Source organism: Prionailurus bengalensis, chromosome B3 (genome assembly GCF_016509475.1).
Source record: "Prionailurus bengalensis isolate Pbe53 chromosome B3, Fcat_Pben_1.1_paternal_pri, whole genome shotgun sequence".
In the NCBI taxonomy this organism is placed as follows: domain Eukaryota; kingdom Metazoa; phylum Chordata; class Mammalia; order Carnivora; family Felidae; genus Prionailurus; species Prionailurus bengalensis.
In genome coordinates, this window is record NC_057355.1 from 126,188,422 (window position 1) to 126,205,903 (window position 17,482).

At 41.2% G+C, this 17,482-nt stretch overlaps 1 protein-coding gene across 1 annotated transcript in view; it reads left to right on the forward strand.

Moving 5' to 3' along the window:
• The window catches only part of TSHR (thyroid stimulating hormone receptor), a 166,902-nt gene extending 150,056 nt beyond the window's left edge, over nt 1–16,846 (forward strand). Inside the window, exons 10-11 of the mRNA XM_043556774.1 lie at nt 11,915–12,103; nt 14,467–16,846. Of these exons, the coding sequence (XP_043412709.1) occupies nt 11,915–12,103; nt 14,467–15,880 (1,603 nt within the window). The 3' untranslated portion in view covers nt 15,881–16,846. The remainder of the gene's footprint in view (nt 1–11,914; nt 12,104–14,466) is intronic.
• Nucleotides 16,847–17,482: the final 636 nt, after the last annotated feature.

Genomic DNA, 17,482 nt, shown 5'->3' on the forward strand with positions numbered 1-17,482 from the left:
AGAAAACAGAGCTAATACTTTAAGTCACAGCAATCTATCATGGTAGGGTTACTTTTTATACCTAATGAGAAAACATTGCAGAGAATTCCTAAACTAGAGGGCTGACTCTTGGTGGGAGAGAGGTGATGGAGTTATTACAAAGGTCCTCAAAATCATATGAACCTTTGCATTTCTTCAACTGACTAAAATTTCAACTACTATCATCCTCAAAAGTTTTTTACTTTAACTGAAAGAGAAGTTCTCCAAAGCACCAAGAGCCAGTGTCCTGGAGCAATGGCCTCAAATGATCATGCGTTTTCCACCAGGGGATTCAGTCTGAATAAATGTTCTCATATCTATGCCAATATGGACAGTAAACTAGGATGACCTTTCATCTATAAAAATGAATAATTCACAAACCCATTAACTGTTTCTTGTAACATGGTTTTGCTAAAATTAGTTCTTTAAGTAAGGGCTTTTTACTTTGGTCAAAACTGATAGAACATAAAAGAATATTTGCTGAGTCTGAATTCTAGGAAAACAATGCTTACAAAATGTTCTAAAACATATAAATTCTGAACAGTTTTATTAACTAATCACTGCTCTTTAGTCAGGAGTCCTCAACCGTAACGAAGTCAGAGCACATCTTCTTTGCAATTTTAAGTATAAACAATCTACCTTTAAGTAAGCGCCTACTAGGCTGTCTGCTAAATATTTTGTATAAATTATTTTATTTCATCCTATCGATCCCAGAGGATTCTGACCCCTCCAACACTACTCCTCTCAGAGTTTTTGGTGATTTCACCCACATAAAGTCTCAATCAGTCATGGGGTGAAAAAAAGATTGCATAGAGCCAAATAGACGAGGCAAAAATCATTATTCTATAGCACATTTTACTCATGATTTTACAATTAACTAGAAGATGCTGACAACAGACTTATGATAGGAGGGATAAATTAACCTAGGATTAAAATTTTCAACAAATAACCCACAAACATAAATACATGAAGCAGTTTTTGGTGTGCACAATTAGGCACTCAGTTCTTCCCAAGTAAGTATAGATGAATGCTAAATTCTTTGACTCTTCTGAGATTTTTACTCTTGCGACAGGAAATAAGGTAGTTAAGGGTTATCATTCTGACACACTATTTCTGCCAAGTCACTGAAATCCATTTTGTTAATTATGTTCTGTGTCTGAGTCTAAAGGAAATAAACACCTTAAAAGAAAGTGGGCTTTCCACGTCTCACCAGTAGCATTGAGGTCCTTTAGCCACTGTGGTGATGATGGTCATTTCGTATGTGTTTTGGGGAGGAGAGGGAGAGGATTCAACACTAAGGACAAGGATGGGTTTTTATTTCAGTATCTGAATATTGACAATAAATTGCCATCATTTCCTCTTGTCATTGTGTGGTGGAGAGCTGACCATACTGACATATATTATATGGGTAGTTTGTCTTTGAAGAATCCATTATGCTTATATGGTAAGTTCCATGGGATTTCATAGGTCACAGAAGCAAAAGGCTTAAAAGAAATATAATTATACAAACTTGAGAGATAGAGGAAAGGTTAACAGTGATTTCTGAGTTACAAAGCAATTATATTTTTGAGCTTCAGCTGTGTTCTCTGTTCTTTACAGATAGTATATCACCTTTACCCTTTTTAACTATTCAGTGGCAGGTGTTATTATCCCTATTTAACAAAGAGAAACTGAGGTGCAGAGATAATAGGTAAGTCCCCAAGGTCATCTGGCCATAAGCGATGGTGCTAGAATGCAAACCAGCACTAACTAACCCAGAAACACCGTCTCTTCCTAGGGGCACAAAGGGGCACAAAGTGAGCCCCTTTCACATATGATTGTTCTTGCACCTGTTGTAATTCTCCAACTTTCCTAGATCATTTTCTTCAGTTTCTGCTTAAAATGCTCCAGTCCTTACAAATAGCAAAGACTTTGCTGAAACAGCTCCCTATCCATGATCTGTTCTCTGATTCCATCTCCTACTTCTTTCCTACTCAACACTCCACACCAGCCACACTGAACACATCCCCCTCCAACATGTTGCCACCTAGGGGTTGTGCACTGTCTTCTCTATATAGATGGCTTTCCCCCCAGGTATCCATGGGACTTGCTCCTTCGCCTCCTTCAATTTTTGCTTAAATGTAATCTTCTCATCGAGGTCTTCCCTGAACACCCTATTTAAATTTGCAAGCTGCACACATTGCACTTCCTTCCTGTATGTTTCTCCTGCATGCTTATCACTATCACCATCTGGATGTCTAATAGGCATCTCAAACTCAACCTGTCCAAAACTGAACCCGTGATCTTTCCCTCCATACCTGCCTCACTTCCCCAGTTCAGGAAATGGAAAGTCTATTTGTTAGTTGCAGACCATAAATCTCAGAATCATTCTTTTTTTAACCTTTTGTTTAAATTTTCTTTAATGTTTATTTATTTTTGAGAGAGACAGAGATAGAGCATGAGTGGGGGATGGGCAGACAGAGAGAGGGAGACACAGAATCTGAAGCAGGCTCCAGGCTCCGAGTGCCTGGATGTAAGAGCCTGAGGTAAGGCTCAAACTCATGAACCACAAGATCATGACCTGAACCCAAGTCAGATACTTAGCCCACTGAGCCACCCAGGCACCCCTCTCAGAGTCATTCTTGACTCCCCTCTTTCCCACCCATATCCAATGCATGAGAAAGTTCCATTGGCTCTACCTTTTCAATCTGTGGAAACTCCAACCATTCTCAGCAGTTGCAGTGCTACCACTCTGGTCCAAGGCACCTTCCTTGGACCTTGGTCTTCTTGTTTCTACCCTTTGCTCTCTTTGGTTTACTTTCAAAGCAGTATCCAGATTGGTCCTTTGAAATCCTTGGTCAGATTATACCATTCCTCTGAAGACTTCTGATCTCACTCTGATAAAAGACAAAGTCTTTCTGATGGCCTGCAGCCTCGTAGGAATATGATCTAGCTCCCCGTTACCTCTCTGATTTCACCCACATTTTCGACTCCCCCACTGTCTCAGCTCCAGCCACACTGGCCTCCTTGCTTCCTCAAACATAGCAGGGCCTATGACACTATCTGGTCTCCCAGCCTGCACTGCTCTTGCCTCAGACATCAACATGTTTCTCTCCCTCACCTCCATCGGACCTCTGCTCAACTATCTCTTCCATGAGGCCTTCCCTGACAACCTCCCCAATTGTGACCCCATTCTTAAGCTCTTCCTTTCCTCTTCCCTGTTTTCCTCTTTCCCATAGTACTTACTATTATCAAATATACTATGGTTTTTTTTTAATGCTTATTTATTTTTTTTGAGAGAAAGAGAGAGACAGAGCATGAGCAGAGGAGGGGCAGAGAGAGAGAGGGAGACACAGAATCTGAAGCAGGCTCCAGGCTCTGAGCTGTCAGCACAGAGCCTGAGGCAGGGCTCGAACTCACAAGCCATGAGATCATGACCTGAGCTGAAGTCAGATGCTCAACCAACTGAGCCACCCAGGTGCCCCAAATATACTCTGTGTTTTACTTATTTTTTTTAATTGTCCCTCTCTCTCCACCAGAATATAAGCATGAGAGGAACAAGAATTTCTTCCCATTTACTGCTAGAGCCCTAGCTGCTTGTATCATAGATCAATACATAAAAAGCAATCAATAAATATTTGTTGAATAAATGCATATCATATCTTAAAATGCTCATAATCAATCAGGCTCACTCTTGAACATATACCTTTTAAGCCCTTAAGCTTTTAAGCCCTTTCTGAGTCAGTATTAATAAATTAAACTGCCTTTTAAATGGTAAATTAATCTTCTTTCTGTTTTAGATGCATTTCATCTACCAATTTGCAGATGTGACTATACATTTTTAATGGGTCAGCTTCCACCTATTGACCTTTAGGAAAAGCCCACATTTATTACAAGCAAACATTAAAGAGACTTGAAATTGCTGCTGAAACACTGGCAGGCTAATTAGTGCTTATTTAATTTACAACTGGGGGCGCCTGGATGGCTCAGTCGGTTAAACATCCGACTTCGTTTCAGGTCGTGATCTCACGGTTGGTGGGTTGGAGCCCCATGTCAGCTGTGCTGACAGCTTGGAGCCTGGAGCCTGCTTTGGATTCTGTGTCTCCTTCTCTCTCTGCCCCTCCCTAGCTGGCACTCTGTCTCTCTCTTGAAATTAAATAAACACTAAAAAATTTTTTTCATTTACAATTGAATTCATCAAAGGTTCATCTTAAATAACAATGACAATGCATATCACAAAAATGGAAATTATTTCCATGTTTGGGGATGTTAGAATACATAATTGCTTGAGGAGAAATTTGTTCTTCTGATGACACCGAATATCAATTGGGTCTTTTTTTTTTTTCCTGGCATCATTAAAATTCCATGATATTCTTGCCCTGTATATAACCCTGCAGGTCTCACTCTTTCCAAATTCATGTCCTGTTACTTTCATTAGACACATAACTTGAGGTGGTTCCCATGACCCAGACAATTAGATTTCCTACTGTCTGCCAGGCTTAGCTCTGCTGCATTGTTTTGTGAGTAAATACTTGCTAGAGACAAATTCTCAGGAAGCTTGGTACCCAACACTTAATGAGCTCTTTGTGGAAAGTGCCAAAGTCACTAAGAGAGAGGGCAGCCCTCCAGCCTGTAGGTCTCCATCCATTTGGCTACACTCACAAATCATTTTGGGCCCCTTTAGTGCTGATAGCTGCTCTCCATATTCTCTCACTCCAAAAACAAAATGTTTAAATCTTGCTACGTTTTGCAAGTTTTATTTTAGGAAAGAAGGTACACTGTTAGTAAATCCTGGATTCAAAGTGGTCAAATACAAAATTAGGTGAATGAGGAAAGATACAGCTTCAAATAACTTAAAATGATCCCTGCCTTGTTGAGTTTGGGGATTTTGTCAGACTGAGGCTCGTTCTCTCCATCAACACCAGAGATGGGAATCTGCCTAGTTGTCTAGTTGTCTGGCTGACTCAACACTCAACAAGTATCTGTTCTAAGCTCTTGCACAGATCTATGTATTAAATGGAGTAATGACTAAGAGTTAAGGTGATAAATTCAACCTAAGTTTTTATTTCCTCTCCCTCTTGAGAGGCCCCTAAAATGATGAGAATGGCATTCTGATATACATAAATCCACAAGGACGGAGAGAACAGATGAGAGTGCGTGGGTGGTCTGGTGAGCTACAGAATTCTGAATGAGAAAAGGCAGAAGAGAAGGAGACAAACATGAGTACTCAGAGGAAGCACACCTGAGGAGGCAGCTGCCTTGCCTTGCAGAACCTCTGAAGGGTGTGGGATTTGGAGGTGATGGGGGTGGCAAGTGGCAGAGTGAAATGTGGGGCTATAAACAGAAGGATTTATTGAAGGTCTGCATCTGGAAATGTTAACCCACCGCCCTATTCATGTAAAATGCCAGCAGCCAAGAGTACCTTCCCTCTAGGCTAGAAATGTGAAGTCTCTTTTCTGAAGAAGTTGACAAATTCTAAAACAAACAAACAAAAAGCCTCCATATTCTGGCATTTTTAGGATACACCAGCATATAGGCCACACAATTGTCCTAAAGCAGACTCTCGCCAGTGGATAAGCTCCCAATTAGATTTTCAGTGCCTTGTTTTTAAGCATGAGCATGCAACCTAGGATCACCGGCCAAAGAACGTTTGTGACTTGAAAGATCAAAACCAAGATAAACAAGTGGGGTGGAAATAAGCCTGGAGGAGCCAAACACATTGAAGAGAACAGGAGAGAACTTTCAGCAAAGCAACAATTAGTGACCTGAGATAAATCTGAGAAGACACGTCTCATTGCAAGGTGACAATAATGATAATAGATATTTATTCAGAACACACTGTCAGCTATTGTTCAACAAACCCGACATAAGGAAACTGAGGCACAAAAAGGTTAAGTGACTGGTAGTAAGTATAGAAGCCAGGATTCAAATCCAGATAGTCTGAATTTATTTTTTTTTTTAATTTTTTTTTTCAACGTTTATTTATTTTTGGGACAGAGAGAGACAGACCATGAACGGGGGAGGGGCAGAGAGAGAGGGAGACACAGAATCGGAAACAGGCTCCAGGCTCTGAGCCATCAGCCCAGAGCCCGACGCGGGGCTCGAACTCACGGACCGCGAGATCGTGACCTGGCTGAAGTCGGACGCTCAACCGACTGCGCCACCCAGGCGCCCCCAGATAGTCTGAATTTAAAAGCCATTCTTCTAAACATTCTAAACATAGTGTGCTTCCTCAAATACACTATAAAAAAGGAAAACATGAAAGCTCTTCTTAAAATGTATCTTTGTATTTGACAAATATGTAGTCACAACTTTCTGTCTTTCAAGCACCAGTCTAAGTGCCAAAAATACAGCAATGAACAGAATAGGCAGAGTCCCAGCTTTCATCAAACTAAAACTAAAAATTCAAAGCCAGGCACAGGAAGACAAATCCTGCATGATCTCATGTATATGTGGAATCTAAAAAAGTTGAACTCATAGTAAGAGAGTAGATTGGTGGTTGCCAGGGATTGAAGGATGGGGAAATAGGGAGATATTGGTCAAAGGGTACAAAGTTTCAGTTATGCAGGATGTATTAAGGTCTGAGGACCTGATGTACACCAGAGTGACTACAGTTGATAATACCATTGTGTATACTTGAAATTTACTAAGAGAGTAGATCTTAAATGTTCTCCCCATTAAAAAAAAAAAAACTGTGTGAGGTGATGGATATGTTAATTGGTTGAATTGTGGTAATTATTTCAAAATGTACACATATATCAAACACCATATTATACACCATAACTCTATACAATTTTTATTTGTCAATTATACCTCAATAAAGCTGGAAACAAAAGTTTTATTTATTTATTTTGAGAAAGAGAGAGAGATAGAGAGAACAAATGTGAACGGGAAAAGAGTAGAGAGAGATAGAATCCCAAGCAGGCTCCTCACTGTTAGCACAGAGCCTAATGTGGGGATTGAACTCATGAACTGTGAGGTCATGACCTGAGCTGAAATCTAGAGTCCAACACTTAACTGACTGAGCCACCCAAACGGCCCTGGAAACAAAATTTTTTAATTAATTATTTAAATTAAGTAGAAGAGATGGATGATATGGTCAAAGAATTCTACCATTAGATTCAATAAAAAATAATAGGAGAAATTACAAGAAAAAATGGGAATAAGTCTGATGAATATAGGAAGTTCCTTTTTCACTTCCTAGGAATTACAGAGAGGGAACAAAGAAAATACGAGGAGTAAGTTATCCTGGAAACAATACCAAAAATTGTCCGAAAGCTGAAGAACATAGCCCTCCAGATTGAAGGCTCCACCCCCACCCTCAGTGGCCAGCACAATAAGTCCAAAAAGATCCATATCAAGGGTTACCTTCATGAAACCTCACACTGGGAACAAAGAGAGTGCCGTATAATCATTTCACAAAATATACATGTATCAGATCATCATGTTGTATACCTTAAACTTACATATGTTATACATCAATTATATCTCAGTAAAACTGGAAATTAAAGAGAGAGAGAGAGCCATAAAAGCTACCAGAGAGTAAAAACCAGTCAATGACCAAAGAATAAGAAACTAAATCTCATCTTTCTTACCAAAAGCAACAATGAGTGATAGAATTCAGTAAAGCCTTTAGAATTCTGAAGAAAAACTATTTACAACCTGAAATTTTACAGCCAGGTGAAGTATCAACTGAATATAAGGATAGGGGAAAAAAAGCCATTTTCAGACATGCAAGAATGCAGAAAATATCTCTTTCATATATAGCCTTTCTAAGAAATTACTCAAACATTTCCTCCAATGAAAGGGAAAAAAATCAAGAACACCACACAGGACTTGGGAAGAAATTTCCACTGGGGACAAGGAGCACTCTTCTAAGAAGTTAGAATTGTGTAGACATTGGAGGAACCATGGCTTCAAGCTGGAAAGCAATACATTGAGATCCAAGTTTTAGAAAGAACATTCTGTCTTTAAGTCTGAAAGTGGGATTAGTAGAAGGTTTCTAAGACCAGGCAGAAAGTTTTTGCACACCTCAGGTGAAATGTAATTCAGACCTAAACTAAGGTGGTTGTAATGAGAATCAGGAGACTGTAGATGGCTAAAGACTTATAAACAACTGAGCTATCCTCTGATGAGGGGTATAGCTCAATTGCATCTTACTATAGACATTCATGGCATAAATGTAGGGCAAGAGCAAAAGAGACTCCATGAGAACACAAGCCCCACAAGATGGTAGACAGAAAATAGTAAATAAACACCAGTAGGCTTGGAGGGAAGAATCAGGAATTCTTTGAGTGAGGAGTCAGTGTTACAACCATGTTCAAGTATAAAGGAACTCCTACCTTCCTTTCTGATAGCAGCCAGATTATACCTGATTAAAACTGTAGCTCTCTGCAGGAGTGGTTAAATCCCCAATAACAAGAAAAAGCAGTCACTCCTCTTGGCTTGACTCTATAAAGTACCAAAGTAGCATGAGTGGAGCAACCTACATCAGGAAAGGGCAGCAGCTCAGGAGCACTTTAGGTAACAGTAGGCCTAATGGATAGTTAGAGCTTCATTAAGTGGCTCTTGACAGCAGGGAATCAGATGGTTCCAACAGATTCTAATTTGGGCTGTAAGTGGCCTTAGGTGCCTGAGATGAGTGCATAGGCCAGATCTGTAGGACATTAAAGAGCATGGCAGGAAGAGTAAATGTTATTCATGGTACATTGGGAAGTCACTGAAAGGTTATTCAACCCATATGTTATGACTCAACCCATATGTGATGACTACTTTGGCCGCTATGTGAAGGATGGACTGGAAGGGAGGAAGGGTAGACAAGAAAGCTATTGTACCAACAGATGGCATTAGCTTAGACTAGAGAGTTTAAACTGGAGATGGAAATACATGGATTCAAAAGTTTTTTGGATGTTTGTTTTGTTTTGTTTTGCTAGATTTAATGGAAAAGAATAGGTTGGGTGGGGATGGGGAAATCAAAAGCTAAGTGTGGGATGGACCTGTTAAATTGGAGTTGCCTATGAGGCACCCAGGATGAGATGTCAAATAAGCAGCTGGATATGTAAGTCAAGATCTGGCCTGGAGCTGTATTTTCTGGGTTCCTTGCTTCTGACTAGAGATAAACTCCAAACTGGGCAAGAAGGGAATTGACATTTATTGAACACCTACTATATGCCAAGTACCCATTATGTTACAGATGTTTCTATCATAAGTTTTACACGTTTCCCAACACCTGCTTTTCTCCATGCATGTCCAAGCACCCTCCCAATTCAGCCCCTCTGAGACCCAGTTGGTGGCCATCTGAGATATGCTTGGGTTGCAGACACTCAGACACAGCATGGAATCAGTTTCTCCCCAACAGATTTCTAATGAGTCCCTGGAGGGTTCCTGCGCCTGGATGTATATTCAAAGACTCCAGAGACCTGATTGATGATAAGGAGTAGAGAAGAGTTCCCGGAGCACTGAACCTGAACTCTAGATCCAAATTATAGTTACCCTTGTTTGCTGAGTCTCTTTGGCTATAACATGCCTCATTTCTTTGTCTTCGATTTAATATCCATCTGCTTCATAAAAATGTTCTGAGAATTGAGGTGAGATTCTAAATTACCTAGAGAGCATCTTAAGTAATGCAGATTCCTCCCGTTGGTTTGGGGTATGGCTCAGGAGTCTGTATTGCATGTAATTCTGATGCTGGTCCACGCTGGTGCCTGGACAAGAAACACTGATTTGCAGAATGGCAAATTGGTAGTTTTCACCAAATATCTGACTCAATCCTATCCTCACCACATGGATCACTATAGCAGTTTGTTTGTTTGTTTGTTTGTTTGTTTTTTAACTAAGGCCCAAATTCTTTGACACTCCTCCAATTGTGAGATGGGTTCTATGTTCCCCACCTTTCAATCTACTAGTTCTCTTGGGACACCCCAAATACTTCCTCTCAAAATGCTCCCTCTCAGAACCTGACTGCCCTGATGTGAGAAGCCCAAGCCCCATGGAGAAGCCATGGTAACAGTCCAGCTGAGCTGAGCTTTGAGTCATCTCAGCCCTGGCCCAGGCATGTAAGTGAAGGAATCTGCATATAATACCAGCCCCCATCACTGACTTGCCCCGGCAAGTCTTCCTAGCTGAGCCCCAGACATCATAGAGCAGAGATAAGCCACCCCTGCCATGCCCTGTTCACATTTCTGACCCACAAAAGCTATGCTAACAATAAAAAGACTGTTGTTTGATGCCACTTAGTTTTGGGGTGTTTTGCCTTTCAGTAATTGGGATGGTTCCTAAAGTATTTTCTCAAGAAATAGCTATTAAAATGCAAACCCAGTACTTGGAAGGATAAGCTCTTTCAGATGAACACACGCAATCAGTGTATCCAACAGATAGCAAAGCAGGGAAAATGAGCCAAGAGATGCTCTCTTGTTTCACTGACATGACTGCATCACTGCATAAAGAGACACATAAGTTGCTTTCAGAAAACCGAAGGCAGGAAGATAGCAACACCTTGAAGACAGCATGTCTAAAAGGGAAAATACAGCATCAACAGGACAGATGAGGCAGAAGAGTAATGTCTAGCTTCACTTACTTCACAATTCCCCTTATGGTTGGCTCCAAAATCCCTCAACTCGCTCATTAACTGCAAAGTGGTTCATTTATGCCAGTTTCCCACACATACTTGCTTAGTTTTCAAAATTAGCTGGGATCATACAGTAATGAGTGCCAAGGGTAATTCTTACCACCAGGCAAGTTTGAGAAATGCTGAATTATAGAATTTTTAAAGTACATACAACACAGAATAGCAAATGTGGCACCCTTCCCTGAGAATTACAGCTCTGTAGTAAGAACAGACTTAATGTGAGAGCTTCGTGTTTGTAAAAAATGACTAGCATATTCTAGCAGCCTTGAACCCAGAGAATGTAAATCCCAGCTAAGTCCAATGGCAACGACATGGAGGAAGAAGCTGTAAATATTGGAATTCACTTGCTAATCAGTACTACTAACTATATTAAACATTTTAAGTGTAATTATTTAAAAAATCATAATAAAAAATCATGTAAAAATCATGTAAAATCTAAGACTATTCAGTGACTATTTTAACTGATAAAATATAAAATGGTTTTATTCAAGCTATTATTCAATGCAAGCAAGACAAAATGAAGGAGCAGGATATATAATCTGGACTGTCTGGGACTGAGAAAAGAACAGGAAATGCTACACTACAATGTGAATTACTTCTACTTGAGTAACTAACACTAGTGTGTATGTTGCTTCCAGCCTCACCACCTTCCTCATTATTTTCAGAGGTGACTTGATTACTAATGTAAATACTGGAGTTTTCTTTACAGGAAATATGTTGACAGCCTCCTAAAGGAAGCGTAGGGAGGTTGTTCGGAGTCAGGAATTCACTATATAACTCCCAAGCTCTACATCATTAGGAGAAGATTTTCATAACACTAGTGTTGGCCCATATCAGTGAACAGCTTATTAATCCCCAAACCCTAGACCCCATGGAGACTGAGAGCAATTCAGGCCCCTTTAAACCCATTCAAACATATTTCTCTCATGTTGTGAGACACTTTAGTAGTTATATGTTGTAATTTCTGGAATAAAATTGATATCCATCTCAGATTCCAAGAGTTTGCATGTATTGCAATGAATAAAAGGAAATGTCTGTGAAGGTATTATCTGTATCGATGCATACTGGAATTCCAAGTGACAAAAATGGGGAGTCCTTTGTAACATATCAACTTAGAAACCAAATATTCCTCTTTCAGCCGGTGGCAGTGTCTAAAGAACTGAGTCTATATTCAACAGCAGAAGAGAACACACCCCTGTTAATCTCAGGCCTGCCTGACTTTCTAGCCAAGAAGTAGAAGGTTCTGGCTGCTCACCGCCTCTCTGAACTACTCTGTTCTGTCCTCCCTAGGGACGTCTCTTACACCAGTGTCACTGCCCTGCCATCCAAAGGCCTGGAGCACCTGAAGGAATTGATAGCAAGAAACACTTGGACTCTAAAGAAACTTCCACTTACCTTGAGTTTCCTTCACCTCACACGGGCTGACCTTTCTTATCCAAGCCACTGCTGTGCTTTTAAGAATCAGAAGAAAATCAGAGGGTAAATACAGGTGTCTGGAAAAAGCAGCAAAGGTTTCAGTGCAAGTTGAATTAATTTCTGGGTTTGGGAAAGGTCTGTGGTTTGAGAGCCAGGTGGAAAGAATGGAAGCATCCATGAGTATCATGAAATCCGTGGGACACAATGACTGCAGACTCAAAGTGACTGCAAATGTGAAATAAGACCAGTGTCACCGGATCACAGCAGGGAGGTGGGGGGGGGGGAACATATAGAATCTTGTAGAGATCATACTACATGATTCCTAGTCAACTGGCTTTGTACCCTAGCTCGGCCACTTTCTAGTTGTGTTATTCCAGCTTGCTTACTCAACCTCCCTGAGCCTCTGTGGAAATGGTAATGTTACTATTCACAGAGGGTTTGAGAAGAGTACATGAGAAACGGAATAGAAAACACCTATCACAATTACCTGGAATATTTTAAATTCTCAAAAAACATTAGCTATGGTATGTATTATTTTATTATCAGGCTGCTTACGAGCTGCAAAGGAGGAATGGCCTCTTCTCTCTGTGCTTTGTCTGAATCTTTTCTTCACTTACATTTTTACTCTGCATTATTTCCCCTCTTGTGTCCTAACACCACCTTCATTTATCATTTACTCACTTCTGCTCAGTTTTCTATATAATATCTACCAGCTGACTTTCTGAGTCATATTTGCAGTCAGAAATAAAACGGGATCTAGGGGCACCTGGGTGGCTCATTTGGTTGAGCGTCTGACTTCGGCTCAGGTCATGATCTCACGGGTTCATGAGTTCAAGTCTTGTGTCAGGCTCTGTGCTGACAGCTCAGAGACTGGAGCCTGCTTCAGATTCTGTGTGTGTGTGTGTGTGTGTGTGTGTGTGTGTGTTCCTCCCCTGCTCGTGCTCTCTCTCTCTCAAAAATAAATAAATATTTTTTTAAAAAGAAATAAAATGGGATCTAGTTGTGGGGGCAGAAGCAAAGAGGAAAGTTGAACAGCTGTGCAAAGAAGGCCAGTATGGCCTAATGCCTGCAGAAAGCCAGAAGTCAGGTATGGGGTGGTGAGAGCAGGCTTGATACTGAGGCTGTGTGGCCTCAGGGTAGGAAAGCACCAGGGATGGGTGGGAGGCTAGAGCATACCTCAAGGGCAGGGTCCAGTTTTCTCGTTAACCTCTAAACAAGCTGCAATAGGCAGTCCTTTAGGCATTTTAACCAGAGCCCAATAGATGAATTAACATCTGCTTCTGCAGCTGAAACAAATTAAAGAATCCCTTTTGATGTCAGTATGGCAGGCTAGTGAAAAACTAAATCTCACTTCCATGAGCCTGCCTGCATGATCATGTCCATTTATTCATTTGTTTGATAAGTATTTATTAAGCACCTAGCACGTGCTTGGCACTGTCCAATCCCATAGCAATGAATAGGTCGGGCAAAAGCCCTCCCGCATTTTGTTTTCAGTCTAGTGGGGGAAGTCAGAAAATAAACAAGCAAGTAAGAAGCTATCAGATACTACTACAAAGGAAATAAACACAAAGTAGGACAGTTTATTTAAGGAGATCAGGGAAGGCCTCACTGAGAAAGGAACATTTGAATTTAAAACTGAATAATGAATAGAAGCAGCTATGCGTTTTTCAGGCAAAGGGAACATGGAGTTCAAAAGCTCTGAATAGTAATAATAATAACCAACACATACATGGCACATCAGTGTTCCAGGTGCTCTTTGTAAGAGTTTTAAAAAATATACTCATCTGATCCTTTAACGACCCTGTATGAAATAGATACTCCTTCCACTTTAAAAATGGGATAAGCCAGGGGCACCTGTGTGGCTGTCGATTAAGCGTCCAACTTCAGCTCAGGTCATGATCTTGTGGTTTCTGAGTTCAAGCTCCACGTCGGGCTCTGTGCTGACAGCTCAGAGCCTGGAGCCTGCTTCGGATTCTGTGCCTCCCTCTCTCTCTCTGCCCCTCCCCTGCTCACGCTCTGACTGTCTCTGTTTTTCAATAATAAATAAACGTTAAAAAAAAATTTTTAATAAAGAAATAAAAATGGGAAAAGCCAAGCTTCATAGGCCTGCCCAAGATGAACAGCTAGTAAATGGTAGAACCAAATCCTAACCTAGGCAGACTGACTCTACCATCCATGCTTTTTTACTCATTATTGTTCTTGAACTGGGTGCAGATGAGAAATAAGGGCCAATGTCACTGGAGTACAGCAGGGGAAGGGGTAGGGTGGGTAATAGGAAGTAATGTAGGAGAAACAAGCCTGACTAGATTATGTAGAATCTTGTCGACTCATGTAGATCACAGTAAGTATTCTGCATATTTTGCTAAGTCCTGCGGGGACCATTAGGGGTTTTCAGCAAGCAGTGACTTCTTTCTGTTGCCTTACAGAATCCTTGAGTCCTTCATGTGTAATGACAGCAGTATTCGGAGCCTGCGTCAGAGAAAATCTGTGAATGCTTTGAATGGTCCCTTCGACCAGGAATATGAAGAGTATCTAGGTGACAGCCATGCTGGATACAAGGACAACTCTAAGTTCCAGGATACTCGCAGCAACTCTCATTATTATGTCTTCTTTGAAGAACAAGAAGACGAGATCCTTGGTTTTGGCCAGGAGCTTAAAAACCCACAAGAAGAGACCCTACAGGCCTTCGATAGCCATTATGACTACACTGTGTGTGGAGGCAATGAAGACATGGTGTGTACTCCCAAGTCAGATGAGTTCAACCCCTGTGAAGACATAATGGGCTACAAGTTCCTGAGAATTGTGGTGTGGTTTGTTAGTCTGCTGGCTCTCCTGGGCAATGTCTTTGTCCTGATCATCCTCCTTACCAGCCACTACAAACTGACTGTCCCACGCTTTCTCATGTGCAACTTGGCCTTTGCAGATTTCTGCATGGGGATGTATCTGCTCCTCATTGCCTCTGTAGACCTCTACACTCATTCTGAGTACTACAACCATGCCATTGACTGGCAGACAGGCCCTGGATGCAATGCGGCTGGTTTCTTCACTGTCTTTGCCAGTGAATTGTCAGTGTATACACTGACAGTCATCACTCTGGAGCGCTGGTATGCCATTACCTTCGCCATGCGCCTGGACCGGAAGATGCGCCTCAGGCACGCATATGCCATCATGGTTGGGGGCTGGGTTTGCTGCTTCCTGCTGGCCCTGCTCCCTTTGGTGGGAATAAGCAGCTATGCCAAGGTCAGCATCTGCCTGCCCATGGACACTGAGACACCTCTTGCCCTGGCATATATTATCCTTGTTCTGTTGCTCAACATAGTCGCCTTTATCATTGTCTGCTCCTGTTACGTGAAGATCTACATCACAGTCCGAAATCCCCAGTACAACCCCGGGGACAAAGACACCAAAATTGCGAAAAGGATGGCTGTGTTGATCTTCACTGACTTCATGTGCATGGCTCCAATCTCATTCTATGCTCTGTCAGCACTTATGAACAAGCCTCTCATCACTGTTACCAACTCCAAAATCTTGCTAGTTCTCTTCTATCCACTTAACTCCTGTGCCAATCCATTTCTCTATGCTATTTTCACAAAAGCCTTCCAGAGGGATGTATTTATCCTGCTCAGCAAGTTTGGCATCTGTAAACGCCAGGCTCAGGCATACCGAGGCCAGAGGGTTTCTCCAAAGAATAGCACTGGTATTCAGGTCCAAAAGGTTACCCAGGACATGAGGCAAAGTCTCCCCAACATGCAGGATGACTATGAACTGCTTGAAAACTCACATCTAACCCCAAATAAGCAGAGCCAAATCTCAAAAGAGTATAATCAAACAGTTTTGTAAGCTGTCCCTACACTAGCCACAGTGGTATGGGACTTATAAAAGGCTGGTTTCTTGAACATGCATTCCTAACCCATTACATACACAAGATGACTGACCTAACCCTTGTGCAGGTGATGTTTCATGGGGCAAAATTTCATCTCTGGAGAGAGGTAGCATTAACCTAATCATCTCCCAGAAGGAAGAGAAGCTACCAGCACATCTGAATCCCAGGTGATATCAAAATAACTGATACTTTCTAGAAGACTTGCTTGATGCTAACTGCAGTGACAACATTGTGTAAGATGCTCAACAAATATCAACTGAACTAGGTCAACACTGAGCTTCTCACTTTTAGATAGCGTTTCATACTGAAGATTCAGCAAATGGCAAATGCTATTAACTTAGCTGGTGACCACAATATAAAATTAGCTTTATGTTGGCTTGGTCCATTTTCACATTCCCTGATACAACCAAAGAGAATGTGAATTCCTCAAAACTGAAAAGTCAAACAGGATACAGGAGCAGCTATTATGAGGTGAAGGAGGGGAAAGGCTTAGCTTTGTTTTTTCAGACTCTGAAACTACTAATCATCTCTTCACAAGAATCTACCTGATGTGACCCAACTGTTATGTGTTGCCCAGAAAAAAACTGGCAATTTCAGTTTTTATGTGGCTGAGCAAACTAAGAATTGTTCTTCTTGGCTAGTCCCATAGCATAAAAGACATGAACTCTAGAAATATTTCTAAGCAGCAGCAAGTGGGAATTATGAGCAGAGCACACTAAATCACCCATTGATTAACAAAGCAGGCTGGACGCGAGGTAACTGCTGGACCTTGTGCAAATCACTGGGCCACCTCTAAGTCTGTAGAAATGAAGGAGCCTAGGGCACCTTGTGGCTCAGTTGGTTAAGCATCCAACATTTTGATCTCGGCTCAGGTCATGATCTCACAGTTCCTGAGTTCAAGCCCCACACTGGGCTCTGCACTGGCAACTCAGAGCCTGCTTGGAATTCTGTCTCTCCCTCTCTCTGCCCTTCCCCCCAATGTGTGTGTGTGTGCGCACGCACATGTGTGTGTACGTGTGTGTATGTGCTCTCTCTCTCAAAATAAATATACTTAAAAAAAGAAAAAGAAAGAAATGAAGGAACTTGATGGCCTCTTCCAGTTTTAAATCTCTATGTGTATCCCTTTCCCTTAAAACATGTTTCCATGACAAAGAAAAAAGAAAAACACTAAGAAAATAGAATCTGTTTTTCCTATCTTGTAGGGCTGCCATCTATTTCTCTTTGGAGTCTAGAGGTACAACACAGGAAATTTCTTGGTTCAGTTTTGGTTGTGATATCTGAACCAAACATTCTATGGAGTGACCCAATTGGGCTGGATCTGAATTACTCATCTAATTACTAGATCTACACAGCTACAATTATCAGGCCAAAACAGGTTAGTATTCATATTATAGAATAAAAGGTAGTTTTGCACATTTTGGTTATTTGGAGTTACTATGTCACTGTGCAGATTCACTTGAAAACATTTAACTTGTCTTCAGGGATTGGTTTCTTTACTTACCTGTTTCCAACCCATAATATAGTACTAAAGCTGTCAAGCACTCAGGTAAATCGACACT